The 17902-nt window shown below is 38.6% G+C and overlaps 2 protein-coding genes across 2 annotated transcripts; one reads left to right on the top strand and one right to left on the bottom strand.

Annotated features, from left to right (window-relative positions):
* Window positions 1–291: 291 nt before the first annotated feature.
* Window positions 292–2237, bottom strand: LOC131324693 (UDP-glycosyltransferase 73C3-like). The gene has a single exon (XM_058356769.1). It carries the CDS (start codon window positions 2061–2063, stop codon window positions 567–569), a length of 1497 nt encoding a protein of 498 aa, XP_058212752.1. The 5' UTR covers window positions 2064–2237; the 3' UTR covers window positions 292–566.
* A 9842-nt stretch (window positions 2238–12079) lies between these two features.
* On the top strand, window positions 12080–14784 carry LOC131324694 (UDP-glycosyltransferase 73C3-like). Its single transcript, XM_058356770.1, has one exon. The coding sequence runs from the start codon at window positions 13089–13091 to the stop codon at window positions 14589–14591; it is 1503 nt and encodes a 500-aa protein (XP_058212753.1). The 5' UTR covers window positions 12080–13088; the 3' UTR covers window positions 14592–14784.
* The last annotated feature ends 3118 nt before the right edge of the window (window positions 14785–17902 follow it).

A 17902-nucleotide genomic window follows, 5' to 3' on the forward strand; every position in this document is an offset into this window, starting at 1 on the left:
TTAGAGGGGTACCTTAGCATTTCTTATGATCTTCTACCAACCGTATAATCTTTGATAGCGTGAATAGGGAAGATAGGATATCTTATCGTAGATAAAGACCAAAACCTGTGTGGAGGTAGGGGCAGATGCGGCCAAGTGGATCAAGGCATGCAGGGGATTGTGAATCCACCGCGCACGGGTTCAATTCCCGTTGTTCGCTCATCAATAAGTGGACCATTTGTTAGCACAAGATAAACCTAGAAAACATTTCTTATGCAAGTCATCTCAAGGCTTTCAAACACATCCAAGCAATTGGTATCCGATTGAAACATTCGGCAAGGAATTACCCATTACTAAAACATATAGGAGAGTGATTTTCGTCCACCTTATTATTCAAAAAAAAAGGAAAAAACAAAACCAAGACCACTCACTTTTTTATCTTTAATATGCAAATTTAAAAAGTGACCTTCGATAAGTGTACGGAAAAAATTTTAGAAAATGAAATGATTGTTTTGCAACTCGATCGATACATGTACACAATATTAAAAAGATGGTTTTTTTTCAAAGTGATTTTGAAGATCTAGAAGTCATTCGTGTTCTTCCTTTGGTCCCATGCCATTGACATGTTCCATCATATCTTGAATCAACAATTCCACATTCAAATAAGAAGAACCACCTTCTTCCACTGCCTTCTTTGCCATCTCTCCATATTCTCTCGCCCTTTTTCTCCTCTCTTCCGCCTTTGCTCCTCCGGCCATCACTTCATCCACCGCTTTCCTAACTGCTTCCCTCTCCACTGCCACCACCGCACACTTATCATCCTCATACAATTCCACAGCCGACCGTGACCCAATGCTCACTCCAATCTCCAGTACAACCTCCACCAACTTCTCATTGATAAATTGCTCCGCGAAAATCGGCCATGTTACCAATGGGACACCAGCACATACTCCTTCCAAAGTCGAATTCCACCCGCAGTGGGTCAAGAAAGCCCCCACTGACGGGTGGTCTAATATGAGTACTTGTGGTGCCCAACCACGGATAACAAGTCCTCTCCCCTTCACTCTCTCCTCAAACCCGTCTTCTTCGATCCACTTGTACACATTCTCGGCTTTCTCATTGCCTCTTATAACCCAAACAAACGGGCGTCCGGATAACTCCAAGCCCAACCCGAGCTCAATTAACTGCGAAGGAGACAGACGGCTAATGCTTCCAAGACAGGCGTAGATTACAGACCCTGGCTCTTGTTCATCTAACCACTTCAAACACTCGATTTCGTCAATTGAAGCCTTGTTTCCTCTTTGGGCTTTATCCGAACTATCTTTGTTGCAGAGCGAAAGTGGCCCAATGCACCATACTTTTCCTCCCTTCACCTTACGAATTCCGTTTACGTAACTTTGCTCCAACTCATGGAAACTATTAACCACGGTCCCATAGGCTTCGGCTTCAGCTACTCTTACTCTTTCGCGAAAATCCTGCATATCTATTAATGAACTCGGATTGAACATTCCGGGGAGTTGGGATCTTGTCAATACAATAGTGTCAGGAAAATTTGGCAAAACAAAGGGCTCTGATGCAGGAACACTTTCATGCGCTTTGGATACATATAGAGTGTGAAGACAGAAGAGAGAGAAGCAACTCATGCCATCGAAAACGATTCCCGGGATCCGAAACTTACGGGCAGTTTCGGCTGCCCACGGGAGATGTTTATCAACTATCATGCAAGTCGGGCTGGGTTCCAGCTGTTCCAACAATTGTTCGAACGGTTGTCTTAACATGTCTATGGCGACGAAAAATTTCTTCAGCAAGTCTTTAGAGGTGACAGTTTCGAGGGTTTCGCAGCCATTCGGTAAGCCAGCTTCCACAGGAAACGGGAGGTGGAGGAGGCGGAGGGGGAGGCCGGTGGCGGCGGCGCGGTTGATCGTATGGCTGAATCTGGCGGCGATGAGAGGGGTGGTGATGATAGTGACAGTTGGGCCGTGTTGGGCTATTAATTTGGCCATGTCAATGATAGGGATGAAGTGGCCAGGGGCCATTAATGGAAATAGGACAAAGTGAAGCTGATGGGGTTTCTGTGAAGCCATGGAAATTAAGCATTACTGGGGTGGGATTCATTGACTATGAGTCAAGAAATTTTTGACATTGGATTCTATGTATGTGAGCCCTTGTGTTTTATATTGAAAATTGAGACGTAAGTGCCTACATGAACATCAATTATGAGTGAAGAAATTTTTTAGGATGGATTTATGTAGGTGAGCCCTTCTGTTTTATATTGAAAATAGGAGTGCAATTTTGTTTACCTCCTTAAAAAATGGTAAACATTATCCTCCTTCTTATTGGTTAAAATGGTATAAGTCCCACCTGTGTAATACACTTTATGATAAGCATGACATCACTCTGTGGTGTTCAACTAATAAGAATGAGGGTAATATTCACTCTCTTAAGTGGAGGGTTAACAAAACTCAACTCTAAAAGTAGTGATGTAAGTAAGTTAACTCTAAAGGGTTGGCAACTTGGCCAAGTGGTCTTGGCCTGAAACTTAAGTATTTGCTCCATCCTAAAGTCTTAGGTTTGATTATCCTTTTGCCAAAAAATCTCGAGGCCACCTCACCCTCACGCGTAAACGTGTAAAATTAACATGCAAGGGGTTGTAGGAATTCGTCTGAGGTGCGTGCAAGCTAGCTCGGCATCCTATAATTGTATTACCACAAAACAAAAAAAGTGACGTAAGTGCCTACATGAGCATGAATTATAAATACGGAAGGATAGAAGTTGGGATGAAAGTAACATTATGCAGTTGGTCCGGTGGCCAAAGCAAGATATTTGGCGATTTACTTATTTTTTAGATCTCAGATTCGAAGCTTTTTAGGTACTATCGATTATTTTGAGGTAATTTCATATGGGATTTTGTCTTTATTTTTTAGTTCGGTTGGAATTGATCTCCTAAAATTAATCGAGATTCATGTAAACTAGGTTGGATACCAAAGTTTATATATAGGAAAATAAACGAATTTGGATGCACTCGGCTTGTCTTTATCTTCTTTGAATTTTGAGAAATTTTTATTGATGTCTTGATGACTTCCTCCAATATACTATCTAATAAATCCAAAGCAAGACCTCATTTCTATATCACATCCAGGTCACTGGGTGCCACTGTGACACGTGACTAATAGTTGTCGTTAAATACTGGAGTATTATTGAGAGAGAGAGAGAGAGAGAGAGAGAGAGAGAGAGAGAGTTGTCGTTAAATACTGGAGTATTATTAAGAGAGAGAGAGAGAGAGAGAGAGAGAGAGAGAGAGAGAGAGAAACCCTTCGTTATGCTCGTGATGATTTCCCTGCAAATATATGGTCCTAGCACTACATAAAAATTCATATACGTTAAACAGTGCCGGTATAACCGGAAACAATATTAATGAATAGTGAATACATATGTGAGAGAAAAAAGGATAATCAATCCGAAAAACCATAAGCAACCAAATAAAGATCGGTCTTATACTATATGGAAGAGTAACGAAACCGATCAATCGTAGAAAAAAAAATTAGTAAGTTTATACTATTGGGGGAAAATTGTTAAATCAAACCTATTGCATCTCTATGACCAAATTCTTTTGTTTTACATGATTTTCGGCGAATAATAATGCATGCGTATTGAATCTTTATGTTTAAAAAAATTGCAAATGGGTTGAATGTATAAAAAAATGAATGCAATTGAAGATTAAAAAAAAAGACCAAAGAGTTTGAACATTATCAATGCGAAGTTGGTGGAAGTTGTACTAGAGATTGGAGTGAGCATTGGGGCGCCTTCGGTTGTGGACTTGTTTGGAGATGAAATTCAAATACCATACATTTTGACGAAAATTTACAACAATTGCAAAATTATGCATCATTACAAAAATTTGTAACAATGGATGATAGCTAATCTATTCCATCATTCTTGTGACAGTTGAACGAATATAGGATTTGAAAAGCTTTTTTTGCTCGAATGCAACTTTAACGGGAATAATTAAGAGTATTACTGATCTATAAGCAATCCATGCATGTGGCTAACAACCTGTCATCAATTTTAATTCTCTGCGCATCTCTTCCCTTTTTATTTAATTTTATTCATATAGTTGAATTTGTATTTGGGAAATAAAATGTTCTCTCACACAATTTGTGCTTGAGAGTGTTGTATTTATATAAGAGAATCTGTTACAATGGATACACATGGAAGTATATTTGAATTTGAATATCTAACAACCATTATCTCAACACTGAATAATTATCTCAACAATCATTATCCAACAGCCCCCCTCAAGATGGAGGATCCAGTGGATGGATCTGCAGCTTGTCACGTAGAAACTGAAAAGAGGATATAGGTAGGCCCTTGGTAAATATATCAGCTACTTGTTCCTTGGAGGATATAAACTAAACTTGGAGTTCTTTGCGAACCACTTTATCATGCACAAAATGAAAATCAATCTCGACATGTTTTGTTCGAGTATGAAATACCGGATTTTCAGATAAATACGTGGCTCCAAGATTATCACACCACAAAATAGGAGGTTGCGAGAAGGTGATATCAAGCTCAAATAATAGAGACTGTAGCCAAGAGAGTTCAGCGGAAGCGTCCGCTAGAGCTTTATACTCAGATTCTGTTGAAGAGCGTGCGAAGGTGCGTTGTTTCCGGAAAGACCATGATATAAGATTTGAACCCAAGTAAATTGCATAACCTCCTGTTGACTTACGATCATCCATGCAACCAACCCAATCAGCATCAGAAAATGCTTGGAGATGTGTTAGGGAAGATTGTTGGATAAAAAGACCATATGTGGAGGTATGCTGAAGATATCGGAGAATGCGCTTAACGATTTGCCAATGTTCCTCGGTGGGAGAATGCATGTATTGACAGACCTTGTTGACAGCAAAGGAAATATCGGGTCAAGTGAGGGTAAGATATTGGAGAGAGTGATGCAGAATGAAAACAGTTTACTATTTAAGAAATAGATATCTAGTTTTTTTATTTTGATAATAAATTATTTTTGAATATTCCGCTTTTTAAGTGCCATCTATTTTGGCATGTTTTCTTTTATTCTCTAGTATTTAGATTTGAGAATATCTCAAATCTTTTGATTTTGGTAATTATTGAGTCAATTAGCGATTTACCAGGATTCAGCTTCTTGTTTTGCTGATTCCTTTTTTGTCATAGTTTTTTAGTATAAAATAAGTTATAGGGTGACATTAAAAGTTGGTTGTTTATTGAATTAATGAAAATTGAGAGTTTTCTCACAATTGTGTGTTCGAAGAGAGAATACCTCTAGTTTATACTTATTTGTGTTAGAGAATCTTTAACATAAGCAAGTTCGTAATCTCTTCTTGCAAATAGTTTCGTAAAAAGAGGCTGCATCAGAGAGCCAACAATCTGACGGTAGAGACTCGGATCAGACATAGGTGTGCCACTTTTAACGGTAAGTTTGGTGGCGGTAGATATAGGGGTCTGGACGGGCTTGGAATGAGCCATACCAGATTTTTGTAGAAGATCTGAGATATATTTCCGTTGAGATAAAAACAAACCCTTGGAAGAAGTACGGGCTTCGACACCCAAGAAATAATGAAGCAAGCCAAGATCCTTGATAGCGAACTCTTTGCCAAGTGAGGAAATAATGCGCTGGATTTGCGACGAACAATTGCTGGTGACAAGAATGTCATCAATGTAAATAAGAACATATATAATGATACCGCTTTGCCGATAGATAAATAAAGATGAATCTGCTTTTGATGGATGGAAGTGAAGGGTGAGCAAAAATGTCGTGAGCCGAGAAAACCAAGCACGAGGGGCTTGTTTTAAGCCATAAAGTGACTTATGTAACTTGCACACATAGACTGGATGGTTGTTGTCAATAAATCCCGGCGGTTGCTGCATATATACCTCTTCAGTCAACTGACCGTGGAGAAAAGCATTATGAACATCCAATTGATTAACAGGCTAGCCATTAGATACTGCAATAGAGAGGACTATCCGAATTGTAGTTGGTTTTACAACTAGACTGAATGTCTCAAAATAGTCGAGTCCTCTTGTTGGTGAAATCCTTTGGCAACTAAACGAGCTTTATGATGCTCAATGGAACCATCAGCTCGGCGTTTGATATGGTATACCCATTTGCATCCAACAATGTTCATCTTAGGAGAAGGAGGATGAAGGCTCCAAGTGCCGTTCCGAATGAGAGCATTGAGTTCTTCAGACATGGCGTGACGCCACAAAGGGGATTTATTTGCAGTTGAAAAACAAGTGGGTTCAATGAGATCAACTAGGTTAGAAGAGGAGTGGGTAAGTAAAGCTTTGGGCGTAGAGGGCATGTGACGAAGTTTCATCAGATGAGTACGATGTTTTATCGGAGCTGCGGGAGAGGGTTTGGAAGTTAAGTCCACAATAAGATTTAGACCACGTGAATTATTGAGGAAAGCTTGGGGAACTTGACGAGTTGTTGTGTGAGGAGATGAGAAAGATAAAGATTCATTGGGAGTTGGACTCTCCGAAAGTGTAGTGAGACTCTTGATTGAGGAAGAGATTTTAATTGGAGAATATTGAGATAAGGAGTGGGCCGGTTGAATTTGGTGGGGAGTGGTTTCACGAGCTAGATGCCGAAATTGTGGGAGACCGAGGATAGGATGGAGTTTTTAGAGTGGGAATTTGAATTTGGGAAGTAGTGGCACCTGAGTGGGAATTTGGGTTGGGATAAGGATGGAGTATTTGTTTTGGAGTTTTTGATAAAGGCACAACAGAATGAGCATATATGTAAAGGAGGGGATAAGCTTGGGCACGGGGAATTGGGTGGAAAATTGGTACGCGGACATTTCGAAATTGAATTTGAAGTGTGGAGAGGGTATGATGCATAAGGCACAGAATTTGGTTGCGAAGACATATATACTAGAAGATGGACTTGGAATTGATGAACTTAAAAATGGAAAATTAAATTCATCAGACCGGACATGCCGGGCTATGTAAGTACGACCGGTAGATAGACATAAACACCGATAACCCAGATGAGATGGGCCATACCAAGGAAAACACAAGCGGCAGAACGAAAGGAGATTTTATGCTTATTGTAGGGACGAAGAAATGGATAACATATAGACACCCAAAAACTCGTAAAAATTTGTAATTTGGCGGTTGACGGAATAGATTTTCAAGTGGGGAAATATTGCTGGAGACGCGAGAAGGCATGCGGTTAATCAAGTAAACCACTGTTTCAAACGCAAAAATGCCAATATTTATGTGGAACAGAAGCATGAGCAAGGAGAGTGAGGCCAGTTTCCACAATGTGACGATGGCGTCGTGTCACAACCCAAATCCGACGGGTAGAAATTTCGTGACATGGCCAGTGATTTAAAAATCACCCCAGGCCTAGATATCACACAACCAAAAAAAAATTTATCATTATTCTTTTTATTCAAAACTCCCAGGACCGTAAATTAAAAATAAAATATTATATTCAGAACTGTCTAGCGTGCTCACTAATTACAACTTTAAAATTATATAATTGTAGCTCGCACACAGAGCGCCGCTCACTAGCATGTTATTTCCTTATTTAGCCATGATAACTGATATCTTTCACTCGCACTGATAGACCTTCTTTAACCCGAATTTCCTGAAAAGGTTTTATGAAACACAAAACCAATCTAGTAAGTTACGATATACTAAGGCCACATAATAAACATGGGATTAAGTAGGATAAAAACATAGCATAATAATCCATTAGCTTGCAAAATCGTAAGAGAGAGAACAATCTTGTTTAAGTTTCAATCACCACAAATGAGACAAAGAGAGATATATCAATCATCATCGTAATCATCATATTATCATCTTGACCATCATCTTAGGCGGTAATCCGGTAGCCCGGGGAGCGACCCCAGCAAAACAATGGAATTGATATCAATCCAATGGATACCCGGCCATATCCTTTCCACAATCCATAGGCGCCAATTCAAACATAGCTCATCAGAGCTCTTCGCCCAGATATTACACCAATATCCATTAAACTTCCTTTTAATAAAATCAATCCCATGTCTCTTTTTATAAAGGAAGAGTTGGTTTAATTTTAACCTAAGTTAGAGTCCAAGCACAGCACAGCACGTAATTTTCACCTTGGTTTTGTACTATATGCTTTGGTTTTCTACCATTGGCTGAGGTGGCAGAATCACCTTGGTTTTGTTACTTTTGTACTATATGCTTTGGTTTTCTACCATTGGCTGAGGTGGCAGAAAAGGTATTGGTTCGGAGGAAAAGCCTATTTTTACTCCACTGGCGGAGAGAATTTTATTCTATTCTTTTACTTCAACTTTTTTCTATTGTTCTCCCCTATAATAACATCCATGCACCCATAAACACAAATATTGTATGTGTTAGAGTGAAATGGGACCTCTGTAATGAGGTTCCATTTTTTAGTTGTTTGGAGTTTTTCGACCACTGAAATACATATAGGACTTCAATCAATGTATTATCCCTTTTCCAGCTCAAACTCTAAACCTCACACCCAAAACCCAAAATATATAGCCCAATAACAAAAACTCTAGGTATTTTGTCTAATGGCCTTAACCATTTCATTTCAATTTTTGGAGTTTTGGGTTGGTTTGAGAGTGGAACATATGAATCTAAAGTTATTGAATCAACTCTAATACCAAAAAAAATTAAAAAAAATCCATAGTTTTACAAGCTACTTGCATACCACTTAAAAATAGTGGGGCTCATTTCGGGGTTCTACACAAACGATTTGTGGTTAAAGACAAAAAAAAAAGTGTGAAATGTAAAAAAGAAAGTGTGGAAATCAATTCCCAATCTCTTAATAGTTATCTTAACATTAATGAAAAGAATACTCAATTTTTAAAGATAACACTGCCAAATATGTGTAGTATAAAAATTAAATCATTTGTGTGAGATCTAAAAGTGGGCCCCACTAAAATCTGTGGTCAAATATGTGCGGTATTATACTCCCTTTGTTCCCAAATAAATATCCTTATCGCAAACCTATGCCTCTAGAAAGATGCATTTGTTTCACTAAATAATTCAAATTTTTTTCACAAATCAATAGATACTAATGAGTTCTTTCAAATTGTAAAGAAAAAATTAAATTTTTTACTTTTAACAAAAAAAATCACATGTTTTTAAGTTTGTGAGCCGGACATTTATTTATGGACGGAGGGAGTATTTGTTTGGTTGCACGTTCCATTTTTTAATCGGTGAGATATAATGGGGTGTTGTGGCATTAATTTGGGTAATTTTCAAAACCTTCAAGGGTTAAATTTTTACCGGAGGAGTAGAAGAGTTAACCCATGTTTAGACACCACACGTGATTTTCATTTGGTTTGACACTCTGGATGACGTGGCGCCGGGGGATTAATTTGGAGGAAAAGGGGACTTCTCTTCCTCAGGCGGAGATAATTTGAAGGATGTCATCAACACCAAACAGAAAGTCTAGCTTCCCGACCAAAAATCCCGACCGGAATTCCGACGTCCCGCCGGGCACATTCCGGCCACCGGACGCCGATCCGGGCCGTCCAAAAATTCTATAAAAATCCGAGTGGGCTTACGCGGGAATAAACAGCATCCGACGTGTGTAGATGGCCGATCCAAACAATCCATTTTTGTGTTTGGATCGGCCAAAATTGGAGTGTTTGGATCAGCCAAAAATGAAGTGCTTGGATCGGCCATTTAGACATGTCGGATGCCATTTATTCCCGCGTAAACCCACTCGGTTTTTTTTTTTAGAATTTTTGGACGGCTCGAATCGGCCGTCTGGTGGCCAGAGTATGCCCGGCGGGGCGTCGGGATTCCGATCGGGAATCTTCCCGTCGGGAACTGTAGCACCACTCAACACCAAAACCCTCTATCAATAAAAACTGGGGGACTTAAAAGAATCATTCTCAGGTGTCTCTCCGTAAGTTTTCGTTCGACACTTTTTTTACACTTATAATTTCATCCTCATTTTTCCATAATACCAATATTGTCCCTAGTATATATATACAAACACCAAAAAAAGAGGATGGGAACGTAAACTTCCAGTCCCCACGATAAATCCGGCGGCCATTTTTGTTGAATTCGCCATTTCAATCCCGAAATCTCTCCCACGGCTATTCTTCTCCTATAAATTTTGCCTTCCAATCCCGAAAATTCTCCCCCAAAATTTTCCTCCACTCTCTTCCCTTTCTCCCTAAATCAATACCAGTACTGCCATTGATTAGCGACTAACCTAGAATTCGAACTGCATGGGCATTAACACTACGCGATCTAATCAGGGATGGAGCCAGGAAGGGGCCAGTAGGGGCAGTCACCCCTGCAAGAAGAAAAAAAACCACTATTATTATATGTAAAAAAAATTTCCTATGAAAATATATAGGCTCGCCCATGTGTAGAATTTTGAAAAAAATATATAATTATAACCCTTGAACTACGAGGATACCAACATTAATTACTAAGGCTAAGGGCTAAAATATAACAAAAAATAAAACTATAGGCTTAATATTGCGAATATTCAAATAATAAACTTTCACCTTTCGTTAGATGGATTTAGTATTTTACAGTTTTATTTATTTTTGTCCTAAAATCTCAATGGCACACCAAATCCCCTGTCTCTCTCTCTTGGCACAAACATCCCCAATTGTTAAGACTTCAAAGACAATTTCAAGAAAATAGAGACAGAGAAGAAGAGATTTTGGAAACCTTCAGTAATATTGGTGAAATTTAAGTTATAGGTATGTCTTTCTCCAATTGTTGTTCTAAACTTCTTCTAATTCTTTGTTTTTTGACCGGTAAAATCAAGTAACATGAAAGCCCATGTACCAAATTCGACCAATTGTGATGAATGAAAAAAAAGAAGATGAACAATAAAGAAAAACAAAGACACATACATCAAGATCGATCACATTAGTTAAACCGATGTATGTATTTATGTTATTTTGAGTTTTAATGTATTTACATGATTATGCATGCGTATTTATATTTTTTTCTCGCATGCATGATTGCCCCTGCGTAGTGAAATTTCTGGCTCCGTCCATGTATCTAATCACTTCATACTCAGCCTCAACCTTGGCATCCCAATCCTCTTCCACCACCACCGCTGCCTGCCACCGTAGCCGAGGAGTTCTTCTTGCCAGCTTGGCGCTTAGACCGATGGACGGCGTCGCCGGAGGGGTCGCGCCATTGCTGCTGATTTTGTGTTGTGGTTTCCGCCAAGAAGGTGGCTTGACCGCCGGAGGCTTTGACGGAGTTCCGGAGGATCATCCGCGACGGTAGAGTGTGATGGTTGGTTCCTGCACTCCTCTGATGATGAATATGGGCGTTGTGATCACCCTCATTAAGTTGTTTGGACGAAAACCAGAAAACGCAGCAAATGGTAGCCATTGAAGGACGATGTTGAGTTTGGTAATTCAGCTTATCTTCGATGGTCCTTGTTCAAATCCCAATGTACAATGAAAGAGGGTGTATTTGGTTCTTTTGATAAAATGGTTTATTTTATGGTCTCAAATCTCAAATGTATTTCATGGTTAATTTGGTTCTTAAAGGTGTATTTCATAGTTTATTTGTTTAAGATTTCATGATTTATTTATTCATGTTTTTCAATTAAGTCATGGTGTATATTTCTAAAAAAATATAGTGTATTCCTTTTAGTTCAAGAAATCATGGCTCCATTTGAATTTTAAAATAAATCATGGTATATTCATTAAATCGTAATTGTTTTCGTTCGATCCAAGTTGAAATAAATCATAGTGTATTCATGAAAAATATGGTCGATTAGACTTTTCACCATATTTCAAAAAATATGTTTCATGGTAATTTTGCAAAAATAATTCATGCAAAAATAAATATTTGTGAAGTTGGTCTAATTATATTCGATCACATAAGTTTAGAACATAATACGACGAATTTAAGAAAATTCACGAAATTCACGAAAATTAAAGATTTGAAAATTCACGAAATTAAGGAAAGAGAATTGTTTAGAATATATCCATTAACGATTTGAAAAATGGAAAATTAAAAATTCCCTCCATTCCTATCAATTAATCATCCCATAGTTAACAATAATTACTACAATCCCACTGATTTAGAAAGAAAATATACACATTCATATGAATATCAAATTAAAAAGGTAATATAGGTAATTCACTATCTGAAAGAATGAAAACATAATTGTTCAAAAAGTGTCGAATGAATACCTACATGGGATGAGTGAGGTAAGAGGATGAATATTTTAAAATTTCACAAAATTCAAATAGGACAAAGACAAGCGACGTGCATCCAAATTTGTTTCTTTTCTTATAATTTCGGGCATCCAATCCAGTTCATGCCAACCTCACTCAATTTTCAAAAGGCCAATCCAAGCCTTATAAGTTACAAAGAAAATCTCGTGTAGAATGACCCCACAATAGTCCATAGCACTTGAGAAGGTAAGAACCTAAAACTCACATACAAATAAATCACTAGATATTAGGTCTTTGTCAACGAACCAACCCATTAAGATTACATGCACGCCAAATTGTACACCTCTTGATGTATAATTCATGCTAATGTAGGGAACCACGTCACAAAATCAATATAAAAAAAAAGCACAATTTTGCAAAACGTCTAGGCATTCAAACAAAGAAACTCAATAGCTGTCCAATAATCTATATATATAATATAAAACAAAGACTTATTTATTTTTGCAAAATGAATGACGCAAAGAATATTTCCTTAATATATAAATCTACCCCGGCCCCCTCTCTCTATCTCTCAGATTTCAAGCGAAGCAGGCTTTAGCAAAATGGCTAGGGCCAGCACACAAACAAAACAACCTTTGCATCCATCCAATCATATTCTCACGTTCAATCTATAGCCGTTTGATCAATTATAATTTTATAAAAGATGCACAGAACTCTTAATAAATCTAGCCCTCTCTCTCTCTCCTGACTTTTATATGAACACCGAAGTATCCGGCCCTCTCCTAACTTTTATAATAGAATAGAAAAATTAAGTATCTTTAAGCACGAGCAATAGCTAGTATCAATCAACATAAAACCAAGGGGATCTCACCTACATAAATCCAATGTCATAAATTTCTTGGCTCATATAGTCAATCGATCCCACTACTTTCCATGGCTTCACAAAATCCACACCAGCTTCATTTTGTTCTATTTCCACTAATGTCTCCTGGCCACTCCATCCCCATAATTGACATGGCCAAATTATTAGCCCAAAACGGCCCAACTGTCACTATCATCACCACCCCTATCATCGCGGCAAGATTCCGGCACACCATCGACCGCGCCACCGCCTCCGGCCTCCCCCTCCGCCTCCTTGACCTCAGGTTCCCTTCCGCGGAAGCCGGATTACCTAATGGCTGCGAAACCCTCGAAACCGTAACCTCTCCAGACTTGCTAAAGAAATTTTTCGGCGCAATATACATGTTACAACAACCATTCCAACAATTGTTGGAACAGCTGGAGCCCAAACCGACGTGCATGATAGTCGATAAATATATCCCTTGGGCAGCCGAAACTGCCCGTATGTTTCGGATCCCGAGAATCGTTTTTGATGTCATGAGTTGCTTCTATCTACTCTGTTTCCACACTTTACATGTATCCAAAGTGCACGAAAATGTGCCTGAATCAGAGCCCTTTGTTTTGCCAAATTTTCCTGATACTATTGTATTGACCAAGTCTCAACTCCCGGGACTTTTCAATCCGGGTTCATTAGACGGGGTTCATGTGAACGAGTTTCGCGAACGAGTCAGAGTAGCCGAAGCCGAAGCCTGTGGGATCGTGCTTAATACTTTTGAAGAGCTGGAACATCGATACGTAAACGAGATTGGCAAGGTGAACGGAGGGAAAATTTGGTGCATTGGGCCACTCTCACTTTGCAACAAAGATAGTTCGGATAAAGCCCAAAGAGGAGACAAGGCCTCAATTGACGAAATTGAGTGTTCGAAGTGGTTAGATGAACAAGAGGCAGGCTCTGTAGTCTACGCCTGTCTCGGAAGCATTAGCCGTCTATCTTCTCCTCAACTAATCGAGCTCGGATTAGGCTTGGAATTATCTAAACGTCCATTCGTTTGGGTTATAAGAGGCGATGAGAAAGCCAAGGAGGTGTACAAGTGGATAGAAGGAGACGGATTTGAGGAGAGAGTGAAGGGGAGAGGACTAATCATTCGTGGTTGGGCACCACAAGTACTCATATTAGACCACCCGTCCGTGGGGGCATTTCTGACTCATTGCGGCTGGAATTCGACTTTGGAAGGGGTATGTGCCGGTGTGCCGATGGTAACATGGCCGATTTTCGCAGAGCAATTTATCAACGAGAAGTTGGTGGGGGTCGTGCTAGAGACTGGAGTGAGTGTTGGGGCACGGGCAGTTGTGCAAATGTTTGAGGAAGATAAGAGTGGGGTGGCGGTGAAGAGGGAAGCGGTTAGGAACGCCGTGGAGAGAGTGATGGGCAGTGGAGTAGAGGCAGAAGAGAGACGAAAAAGGGCAAGAGAATTCGGAGAGATGGCTAAGAAGGCAGTGGAAGAAGGTGGTTCTTCTAATTTGAATGTGAAGTCGTTGATTCAAGATATGATGGAACAAGTCATTGGCATGGGACCAACGGAAGATCACCAATGACTTCTATAATGTCACAAAAAATAATAAAATTGGTAAGGTTGGATGTCTCGGGCCAACTTGTGTGCACTTTAATGTCAAAATTCACTTTGAAGAACCCTTTTTCTGATTTTGTGCACGTAAAGTTGCAAAACATCCATTTTAGTTAATAATTTATGTATTTCCATGACAAAATAAACCTGAGTGATCATTGTTTTGTATTTTTTTTCTTTTTCCGTGGTGTGCGAAAATCACTTTCAATTTTTTCATATTTCTTAGTAAGATAATGAAATCAATAGTAAAAAGAGAGTGATCGAAGATGGACTAGCGTGTGGTCTAGATCCGGATTTTTTAAGGGGGATGAGTAAAATTAACAAGAAGTGATCACCTCGTTAAATTCGTGATTCTATTTACTACTAGCGTGTATATTTTAGACTTGTGTTTACTTGCCATTTTGGTTGATCTATAATCTAATTTTAAATCTTTCTAACTGTTAGTTTTATGTTAGTGGTTAACCAGATTCGATTCGACTCTTTCCCTACTCATCATTTGCCTCGTAGACGATGGGCAGGATGGTTACGCCCAAACTATTTGTTCAATTCTCGGGTATGCACCTAAGCTGCATGTCCACCCTTATGCCAGAGCCCAGTTAATAAATTGCGAATCATTTGTCGTGTCACGCCAGGGTTTACGTAGGATTAATTAATCATTCGATTTTCTCAACTAACCCCCAATTCAACCCCAACCTTCTGCCAAAATCAATCCAATCTTACGTTGTGCCAAAACCAATCTAACATTAGCTCATGATAAGCATCCACCATTATCCCAATGGTTTTCCATTCCCAATTTTCCCATGTCTTATATTCGAAACAATGTAATCGCCATCGTTCTTGAACTCTCCACTTAACCACTTGTGTCCAAAACAAATTTAATTCCACAATTACGGACGCAAACATCGACGTTGATTTACATGATCAGTTCTCAATTCATTTAATCAACAGCTAAGTAATCTAAGTATTATCGTCGAGTTGTTATCTTCTTTCAATCTCCTTACATAGCTGCAATTTCAATCAACTTACACTACCACACATTCAAATTCACAGTGTTCTCTCACTCTTTTATCTGTGTTATTATCCATCTACACAAGTAGTAATCCTTGAACATTTAAGATCTTGATCAATGTTTATTGTTTACAATATATAAACTCTACGGCCGTCCAATCATCATCATCTTTATAATAAACCAATGCCTTCTTTTGTTTGATGGAACGTAGCCATCCAATAATATATCATAAAACATAGCAGTTTTATTTGCCAAATGTTGAAGCATACAAACATAACTACCGGACCTCTCCAACCGTCCAATCACGTTCTCACATTAAGGCTATAGCTGTTTGATCAACTCTTTTTCTGAAAGAAGCAAAGAAATTTTACTTAATTATAAATCAACCTCTCTCCTAACTTCTATACATATTATAAAAGGGTGGTGCTAATGCCACAGAGGCTTTCTTTTCCTGCCACGATATTTTGTTTGTACTTACTATTATGCCCCTTCAAGTGTCTTTCTTCTACATTGACCATTCTCCTCCCATAAAATGTGCAACCCAATTATTCCCCCCTCCCCCCCTCTCTCTCGCTCTCTCTCTCTCTCTCTCTCTCTCTCTCTCTACCAGAACCAGGGAGCAATCACAATTTCAATTTTGGAATACTAGTTCCCGAACTTCTGTAGATGCCAATCATGCTATCGTCTCTTACAAATGATCAATTCCGTCAACCCCACTCTAGCTACACATACAAGTAATAGACAGAGAATTAATGATTATATTCTTCTTTTTTGCGTTTCGAAGAGTAAGGCCACGTTCGGCTAAATAAGCCAAGTGGCTTTTTTTTTTTCTTTATTCAAATTTTTTTCGTATTTGTTAGTTTTTCGTCAATTTTTTGGAGATTATTGCATCTTCATGACGAGACGAATCTAAAAAGTAAAAAATTATGATCAAAATCAAATTTTTTTTGAATAAAGACGAAAATAAGCCTATAAGCCATTTTTTGTCTTTATTCAAAAAAAAATTGATTTCGATCATAATTTTTTACTTTTTAGATTCCTTTCGTCATAACGATGCAATAATCTCCAAAAAATTGACGAAAAACTAACAAATACGAAAAAAAATTGAATAAGAACGAAAAGATAAGTCACTCGGCCGTAGAAGAAGAGGAGGTCTTGAATTTGAGAGGCGAAAGATAGAAAACCAAAGAGGATAATGGGCCTGGCCGCCTGGGTCTGGATTGAGAGAGAGAGAGAGAGAGAGAGAAGAGTCGGAGTCATAGGAGAACGGATGAGGGCAATAGTGTCAAACTTTATTCTATGTCGTGGCAGTATAAAAAGGCTTCATGGCATTAACACCACCCTTATAAAATAGAGCACTTTTTTTTGTAAAATGTCTAGGCACACTAGTAGATCAACCTCTCTGCAGAGGATATTTTCTTAATAAATCTAATTCTCTCTCTCTCCTAACTTTTATATATTATAAAAAAGAGCGGTTCCATAATAAGCAACAGACTTATTAAGAAAATCCTTCTCGTAAACTTCTAAAAAAAAGAATTGATCAAACTGGTATAGCTTTAACTTCTAAATAAAAGAATTGATCAAACAGGTTTAGCTTTAACGTGAGAATGCCCTACAAAGGAAAAATACACTCCCTCCGTCCTTTTTTTAGAGTCCAGTATTTCATTTTGGGCTGTCCCTTAATAAGTGTTCATTTTGTAAAGTTGGTGGGTAAAAGTTGATGCATTGTCTATTTTGCCCCTAAAAGTAGATTCCTTTTTGAAAAGTAAGTGAGTAAAAGTGTAATGATGATGGGTAAGTTGAAAAAGTGGAGGAAAAAGTTGATGTGAAAGGTATAATGATGATGTCTTTTTAATAAGTTGGAATTACGAAGCAGGACACTTAAAAAGGGACGGAAGGAGTATAAATCTTTAACGCGAGAATATGATCCGACGTCAATTGTTATTTAAAAGATACAGAAAATCGTTCCTTAATAAATCTACCACTCTCTCCTGACTTCTTAGGCAATGTATCCCATTTAGATATGGTCATCCAAAATTCACGTCCTCTGCGAGTTTAAAAATCATCCCGGTCAAAGTTGCCCGTACATCATACGAACCACATATATGAAGCATAAGGAAGTGCACAAGTCTAGGTGGTATATCACTCATGGATATATCTGATCTTATCTCATCCTATCCTTTTCCTAAGAGCACAAGTCTACGTGGTATATCACTCATGCATAGATGATATAGATCTGATCTTATCTCATCATATCCTCCTCCTAGCCAAAG

The sequence above is a fragment of the Rhododendron vialii genome, chromosome 4a, assembly GCF_030253575.1.
Source record: "Rhododendron vialii isolate Sample 1 chromosome 4a, ASM3025357v1".
Taxonomy (NCBI): Eukaryota; Viridiplantae; Streptophyta; class Magnoliopsida; order Ericales; family Ericaceae; genus Rhododendron; species Rhododendron vialii.